This window comes from Melanerpes formicivorus, unplaced genomic scaffold (genome assembly GCF_026170545.1).
Source record: "Melanerpes formicivorus ecotype bairdi unplaced genomic scaffold, bMelFor1.0.p_v2 SCAF_90, whole genome shotgun sequence".
Lineage (NCBI taxonomy): Eukaryota > Metazoa > Chordata > Aves > Piciformes > Picidae > Melanerpes > Melanerpes formicivorus.
In genome coordinates, this window is record NW_027142442.1 from 1,683,785 (window position 1) to 1,692,119 (window position 8,335).

Consider the following 8,335-nt stretch of genomic DNA (forward strand, 5'->3'; position numbering starts at 1 on the left):
GCAGACAGGTCCAAGTCATTAAGAGAAATAAACCAGAGATGTTTTATTGCTTCTCAGCAATAACCCCCAAGCTATTTTGGCATACAGGATGAACACGCTCTAGGAACTTCTCCAAGCTCTAATTAGCTGTATGTGAGTAATAGGGACTCTTATGGTAAGTAATAACATGGATGAGTACTTAAGGGTTTTGGAGGCTGGCCAGATTACTTGGTGTGGTCACATCTCCCTCTTTTGGCTGTACAAGACCCCAGCAGCCTGGAGGATGGAACAGCGATTTTTAGTGCTTAACAGTCTGCTCCTGTTTAACTATGGGGGCTGGGTTCATCCTGTGGATGGGTTTTAAGTAGTTGAAAGTGCAGAAGAATAGCCCCAAGAGATTGTTCCCAGAAGAGACAGTTGCTGGGGGCTGTGGGCTTTTTGTATCTAGCACAGAAATTTGGCCAGAGGGAAGGAAGGGTGTGGGGTTTGTAAGAGACCAAAGTGAGGTAGCAGTAGGTGAGTGTGCTACCCCCACTGCTTCCTTGGGCAGCTCGTGGGAAATGGTGCAGCAAGAGCCCACTGAAACCTGAGGGTCACAATTTCAGTCGCTGTGTGGGCAGTGGCCCTCCCTTCTCCCTCTAGCCCTGCCAGCAGCACACTGTCAGTAAAAACCTCCCTGTGGCCAGCAGCCATTACCAGCTGCTGCATCTTGGACACTGCTAGAATGTGAATGAACTTAGGCACCACACCCTGCACAGCACATCCAGGGCAACCCTATTTCTTAGACAGTCACACATTATTTCCTCTGTGCTTCAGTCTCCACTGCCCCTAAAGTAATCCCAGCTCTTCCCAACGGATGTGCTGCCTTCCCCATATCGGTGCTCCTCTTACCTAGAGGGAGGGAAGGCAGTATGAGTCTCCCTTTTCTAATGCTTTCTAAGGCTGTTCCAGGGGCTGTGGTTCAGCTCACTCCATCTCAGAGTTGCACAGCTTGGGTGCAGCCTGCCCTGGCCCTGGGCAGACAAGCACCCCTGGAGGAGGCAACTGCACCCCACACTCCCCAAGCAGGAGCTCTCCCTGCAGAGGGTGTGTAAAGTGATTAAAAGGTGAGTTGGTGCCCCCTGTGCAACTCTCACATCTTTGTGCTCTCTTTCATGCTTGGCTGAAGGTGGACAAGGAGTTGAAAAGCTGCCGGGAAAGATCACAGGATGTTAGGGGTTGGAAGGGACGTCTGGAGATCATCAAGTCCAACCCCTAACAAGATGCTCTCCAGACAAGTGTCCTGTGGTCTCATGTGCTTCATGGTCTCTCTAACTCTGCTTTTCCCCTCCTTTTTTCCTCCATATTTCTATTAACCATAAAATCTGCCTTAATTCAACCCCTAGGGAACAACAGACAAGCCCTCATCAGAGGCCATGGATAGATGATGTGGGATGTTGTGGTCATGCAGGTCCACATTTCACAGGAACCAGTGCAAAACACAGCTCTGTAGTTCTTGCTTCTTTGCAAATGCTGTAGCAAAACCATTGCTCCAAATACTGGGTCTGATCCTGTTCAACATCTTCGTTCATGACCAGATAATGGAGTCTCCCTCCCTAGGAGGGAAGCCATCTGGACATGGTCCTGAGCAGCCAGTTCTCAGCAGCCCTTGCTGAGCAGGGGGCTGGGCTGCCAGATGACTTCCAGAGGTCCTTTCCAACATCAGCTGCTCCAGGTCTCTGAGACACATGTCACTGCTTTGCCCTTAGTCCCCCACCTGTTGCTTTACTGGTGCCCCTGAACTTGCATTTGAGCAGAAGCATCAAGAAACTGCTCCCCCAGAGACTCTGCATACCAGGGCTTTCTGATGCTCTCTGATTGTGTACCTACTTCCAAAAGAATTTACTCACCCCTTCTGTGAGCCTGGCCATCATTTCCTTTTTCCATCAGTATCAATTTTGCCTACTGAGTGCATTACTCAGGCTCTGAGGTTGTTATTGCCTTCTTGGTGCCACCAGCAGCACTTCTCAAATGCATCTGACATTTGAGACTGCCACCTGTAAGCTTTAGGATGTGTTTCCTTCTGTCTCTAGCCCCTACTTCCTGATCCTGCTGGCAAGTTGCACTTTGGAACAGACTGCTCCCAAGGCACTGGGGTGAGGGTTCAGGTTTAAGCAAGCACATTAGCTAGTAGGTTCTGCTCAGCCCCACAAGGATGTGGGTGGAGGAAGTGTAAGCCCTTTTGCTGCAGTGTTTTCCCAACAAAAGGCAAGAAATTCCCAGGGTAACTCTTTAAAGCACAAATTATCCAGCAGGCCTCTAGGGATGTAAAAGGGTGACCTCAGCTCTGTGTTTATTTAAAAATGTATCCAGTCAGCTTGGTGTGTTGGGATTGTAAAACACACAAACCTCAAGAAACAAACAGGAAATGAGCAGGAAGCTGCACTCATGATGCACCACTGTAGAACTGCTCCTGTTTTGGAGACCCCCGTCCTGCCCTGGTGTTATCACATGCTTCCTTAGCCCCGCAGATACACTGCCTGCAAAACACCCTGTGTTCTTCTCCACGCCATTTGCTGTCCTCTAGTGCCCAGCTGGCACCTTGCTGCATATCCAACAACATCTTGACCTTTTCTCAGTTTTCTGATTCCTGGTTTTGCATAGGGATGTCACTGCTCATCCAGTTACACATCGCTGCCTTTCCGGAGACTTACTGCCATGCCTCCCTCAGGACCTCCCTCCTCTTCACAGACATTCCTCAACGCTGCCTCTGCCAGCACGAGAGAGCTCTTAACTCAAAGTCCTTCACCATGCTCCACCAGGTGGAAAAGCAGTTGCTGAGTCCTGGCCACAGAGAAAAGCAACCCCCTTGGTTTTATACTCCTACAGTAAATGGGGCAGCAGACATCAGAGCCCAGCTCCTCACTAGTTTGTGTTTAAACCCCCAGGGACTGACAGGTCCCAAACAATGTGCTCCTCTTTCACCATGGGCAGCTGGGGCAGTTTAAAAAGCACAGTGTGAGGGGATTTGAGTGGGTGTTGAGCATGGCACTCTCCTTGCAGGTGACAGGCTGCTGGGGGCTGGTGGTGGGGCTGAGCAGCACAGGCTGCACAGCCTGCACTCCTCCAGCATCAGGGGCACTGCTAGTGAGTGGTCACTCCTGGGCTGCTTCCACCAGCACACACTCACCTGCTTGGCCACACTGCACAGCAGCCGTGGGGGGGCTCTTGCCAAGGAGCACAGGGGGAGGCAGGGGGGAGTGTTGTTCATGCTGGATAAAACAAACCCTGGTTTTACACCTTTCAGGCAGGGTCAGCTATGCCCATGGGGTGCTTGACATGCTGGAATTCACCAGCTGTTTTCTTTGGGCACTGGTGTATTGTATCTGGACAGAAGCCAAGGTGTGCTGTTGATCCGGACACCTCTGTTGGTCTGCTGCACCAAGAAAGTTTTGCCAGCTGCTGGGCCCTCTGCCTGCTCCACAAACAGAAAGGCTGATTGCCCTGATCTGTAGCCCTCTGGTGAAGAGAAGGAAGCCAGATCACCCAGGGTCACTGGAAGAGCTGGAGCAGGGCAACTTCCTGGGCTCCAGTCTGATGGTTTCATCTCCAACCCTCCCACCCAAGGGTCTCTGGCAGGACCCCACCGCATCTGAGCAAGGGAATAAAACACACAGCATAAAATCCCAGCACCTGAGGCATGTGATAGACCTCATCCAAGGAGCTATTGTACAGGGCAGAGAGAAAATATTCAGAATAATGGATGCTGTACAGAATGCCCATGAGGTGCTTAGCACATGGTGGCTGCATTCGGAGAGACTCAGCTGCAGAGCAGTTCCTGGGAGCAGCCAGTGGCTTTGAACCCTTCTGGGATATCACTGTCCAGTCTGGAGATTATTTTGTAAATGGGTTTCTTCCAGGAGGGGTCAGCATCCTTGCCAGCCTTGATGGCACTGAAGAATTCCCGCAGCGTCAGGCTGGCCACCTCCAGGAACCGCCCAGGCACCTGCGGTGAGACAGGCATCAGCCCATGGCACCACTGGATCTCTGGCTCCCACTCGCTCTGGTAAACCCCCAGCACCCCACCACCCCTGCCCCCCAGCTGCCCCTCCTCACCTCGAAGTCATTCCCCTTGTTATAGTGCATGTTCAGGGCACGGAAAAGCTCTGAGTCCCGGGAGACCTCCAGGGTGCCAGCCTCCACGACGCCCTCCAGCAGGGCCTGCCGGGCAAACTTCTCCACCTGGATGTAGTAAAACTCACGGAAGTTGCTGAACCACTTGATGAGCTGGGAGGTGATGTAGCGGTTGAACTGCCAGGGATGGGGAGAAACAGAGCACAGACCTTACACCATCTTGGAGTCCCCCAGCCCATGAGCTACCACAAGCCTCGCCATGCACCAGTGCCTGGCTCCAAACCCAGCCCTGCCCCAGGTGTGCCAAAGCACAAGGCAGGCCTGTGACAGGGGGGCATCCACAGTGCCTCTCCCTCACTGAGATTCAGATCCCAGCAACCCCACAGAGGAGAGGCACACTTGTGATGTGCTTTAATCCCAACACCTCGAGTGCACACAGCCAAGACCTGGCAGCCCAGGTCTGCTCCTGGGCAGCCAATGCTGAAGGGGATGCCATCCCCCTGCTCCTGCCAGCAAGTCAAGCAAGGCAGGCTGAGCATCATTCCACATGGGAGCCCTGGCGAATACCAGTGCCATGTTACCTGCACGTCAAGGAAGTAGGTCTTCAGCAGAGTGGAGCTGGGGTAGCGGGTGAAGAAAAACATCAGCTTGGCCTTCTTCAGGTGGCTGGGGGTCAGTGCCTCCTGCATCTGCCTAATGGTCAAGGAAAGCCTGCAGGCAGCAGCCCAACCCTGGCATACACCTGCCCAATGCCCACGATAACCCCTCCCTGTGGCTTGCTGGCAGTGTGGAGTGGGCTTACACCTGGCTGGGCAGCTGCTGGCTTTCCCCTTTGGCATCCCTGGGGAAGTTGTGCTCCCCACAACACGTCCCAGGCCAGCAGGAACAGGGGTTTCCATGAGACATCTGTTCCTGGCATAGGATGACAGGACCACCTGGATGGCCTAAGACCAGGTTTGGGAGCTCCTGACTTCTATCCCCAGCTATGGTACAGCATCTAACCAACCCTGAGGAGCAGCAGTGCTCCTCCACTGCTCAGAACACCTTTCCTGCTCACCCCTTTTCAGTCTCCTGTGTAACTGCAGAGACACTGGCCTCAGGCAGACCAGCAGGTGCCTGGTCTGTGGCTCCAGAGGAAAAGAGGAGCACATCCAAGTGGAAGGACCCCTCCTAGTTCCAGCCAAGCCCAGGGACCACTCCAGCTACTCCCAAAGGATATATGGGTGGAGGCAAAAGGCGCCCTGTCAATGGCAGCCTGCAGCTCCCTGTGGCCATCCCTGCCAGCTGGCAGCAGTGCCAGGCTCTCCATGTCAGCAGGGCTGAGGGGCAAGGGCTGCTGCTGCTGTCTCGCACCTGATGACCTCAGTTTGACAGTTCCCCAGTGCAAGTCAAGGGGCTCTGGAGGACCCCTCTCTGGAGCAGAGGGGCTCCCACAAGAGCCACTGCTCCAGAGGCTGTGCTGGCTGTAGCCCAGCAGCTGGCTCAGCAGATGGCTGCCTTGGATGGGCACAGTTGAGCCCAGCGAATAACCCATGCTGGGTACCTGAGAGGATTTTCTGACCCCCTTTGAGCTGAAGGAGTCAGCATGAGAGTCTAGGCTCTTCCCCAAAGCTCCTGGCAGGGCTTCAGCCTGGGTTGAGCCCAGTGTGCCTGGTGCATTCATGGCAGATGGCTTAGCAAGTGGCTTTCTGCATTTCCCAGCAGGAAAATACTCTCTCCTGGCATCTGGCCCTGGCACCAGGAGGCTGTGGTGCTGCTGCAGGAGGTGACTGGCTGCCTTCGGCCAGACGGTCTTCAGAACAGTGTCCACCACTCGGGACACCACCCTAGACAGCTCCTGCTTCAGAGCCTGTGAGAGGACCATCTCTGCAGAGGGCAGGCTGCCTGTGTCACCTCTGTCTTCATCCTCCTCTGGCCCACACACCTCCACGACACTCCTCCAGAGAGGTGCTTTTTGTGGGTCACCGATGGCACTGTCCTTATCCAGTTTGTCTCCAGGCTTTCCAGGCAGTGGATGTACTTTTTCAGCACTTTCCTGTGTTCCATCAGCATTCCTAGAGTCATAGACCTGGGAGAACTTCTCCTGAAGCCTCCTCAGCTGCTGCTCTAAAATGCAGAGCTGCTCCTTCAGCTGCTGGCAGCCCTCAGCATGGTGGCTGCTCCCTGTAGGGGCCACTTGACTGGCTGTCCCTGTGCCCTGCTGGGGCAGCCTCAGCTTCCTCTTGCTTTCCCGGGGCATCTCACCACCCATCTCTCTCTCAGGCCCAAAAGCTGCCTCCAGGCTGATGCCAAATGCCTGAGGGGTTGGTGGGAGGCTCATGCCTTGGATGATGCTCTCCACCCTCGCCCGCTTGGCTCGTAGATGCTGATCAGAGAGCTGGTCCTGTAGGTGCTGGATGGAGACCTGGTCCATTTCACCATCACAGGGCACAGGAGCTGAGGTATGGGTCCTGGGGAAATCCAGGGCTTGTGCTTCTCCTCCAGCAGATGCATCACAATTGTAGTCCTGAGGCAGGGCCACTGCCAGAGAGGAAGGGAAAAGGATGGTGGGATCCAGGCTCCTGCCAGCCATTGGGTGGTTGAGGAGCTGTGAAATCAGAGATGCACTGGGGGTAGGCAAGAGAGAGTCAGTCTGGAATGAGGGCTCCAACTTCAGCACCTGGCCATACCCTGAAGTGCTACAGTCTTTGTCCTGCTCACAGCCACTCCTGCTATCCATTGTCTCTTCTTCCTGCCTGGATATTGGAGAGGTGACCCTCAGCTGGTTGGGGATCATTTCCAGTGACAGACTGGCAGGCTTCCCAGGTGTTTGATGTTTCAGCCTGCTGGTGGCGTGGAGCTGGAGGAAGAAACATCAATGGGCAGGACCTCATACAGTAGCTCTCTATGCACATGGTCAGAGATTTTCCCTCCCAGGACTCTCTCAAGGGTTAGGGCTGGGCCAGCCACTACACAAATGACTGATTCTCTTCCCAAAGAGGAATAGAAGGGGAATAAGGGAAACTCATGAATTGGAAAAGAAAACTAAACCAGCTTTAATGAAAATAATAGCAACAAAATTAAGTATGTACAAATATATACAAATCAATATGGAACCCACCTCCCCCGATGGCAGTTACCTTGCTGGCACCACTGACACTGTGAGCAGGCACTGGGGAAGTCCCAGACTGGACTCAGCTGCAGATGGGAACAGGATTCAGGAATGCACAGGTTGGGATCAAAGACAAAATGGACAGGAGAACTCCTCAGACACCAGACATGAAAGAAGAGAGCTTGACCCTCGTGATGCCTCAGCTTTATACTGACTATGACGTGTATGGAATGGGAACACCTAGTTGGGCAGTTTAGGGTCATCTGCTCTCTCTGCTCCTCCCCACAGGTGCAGCCTCTTACTTTCTGCGCCCCCAACACAGCACACAAGATTTAGCAGTGACCTTGGTCTCCATAGGAGCAAGTATAAGCAAGTGCCTTTCTGCATACCAATCCTTAGTAGTAACTGTAAACACCAAGCACTATCACTACTCGAAGCAGACTCTGTCTGCAGAAATGTGCCATTAACTGCAGTTACTGAGAAGAGACTGAGCTGAAAAGTAAAATCACTGAACAGAACCAGTTCCACTCTAACTCAAACAAGGACACCAGCTCCTCTGCAAAGTCTGTTCCAGCAGGAAATGACCCAGGCAGAAACCTTCAGACATGGCAAAACTCGTGATCAGGCTGTCAGGTGTTGCATGACAGCAGCAACACTCTGGACACTGTCACAGATCCCACCTACCAGCTGGGCATCCATCATGCCAGGAGTACTTTTCACATGGTGAGGGCTCTGGATGTGCCCAGCTGTGCAGACTTCCCACACTACCAGCTGCACCTGCTCCAGAGGCATTGGGGAACCTCCCCTCTGGCCTGGTGGACTCAGGTACAAGGGTGGTGAGCACTAGATGGAACCTTCTGCCATGAATGCCTGGGTAAAGGTGGGTTTGGGTGCTCCCAGGTGCTGGCAGAGCACAGGGATGGCAGCTGCATCCCTGACAAACGCATTCACAGCATGTAGCAGCTGGGCAGGGTATGGCTGTTGTGTGCCTCTGCCAGCATCCAGCCGGCACCTGCCAGCACAGGCCTGGGGGCATGGCGATGGGCAGCAGTGCTGGAGGGCTGAGATGGCACAAACAGGCTGATGGAAAGGGGCACAGTGAGGGTGAAAGTGTGATGTAACCTGCTGCGAGCGGGACACACCGAGATGTTC

At 53.8% G+C, this 8,335-nt stretch overlaps 1 protein-coding gene across 1 annotated transcript; it reads right to left on the reverse strand.

Moving 5' to 3' along the window:
* Positions 1-2,298: 2,298 nt before the first annotated feature.
* Positions 2,299-7,454, reverse strand: PROX2 (prospero homeobox 2). Its single transcript, XM_068165529.1, has 4 exons — positions 7,212-7,454; positions 5,882-6,931; positions 4,075-4,269; positions 2,299-3,964 (listed from the first exon to the last, which is right to left on the reverse strand). Exons 2-4 carry the CDS (start codon positions 6,866-6,868, stop codon positions 3,779-3,781), a joined length of 1,368 nt encoding a protein of 455 aa, XP_068021630.1. The 5' UTR covers positions 6,869-6,931; positions 7,212-7,454; the 3' UTR covers positions 2,299-3,778.
* Between the last annotated feature and the right edge of the window lie 881 nt (positions 7,455-8,335).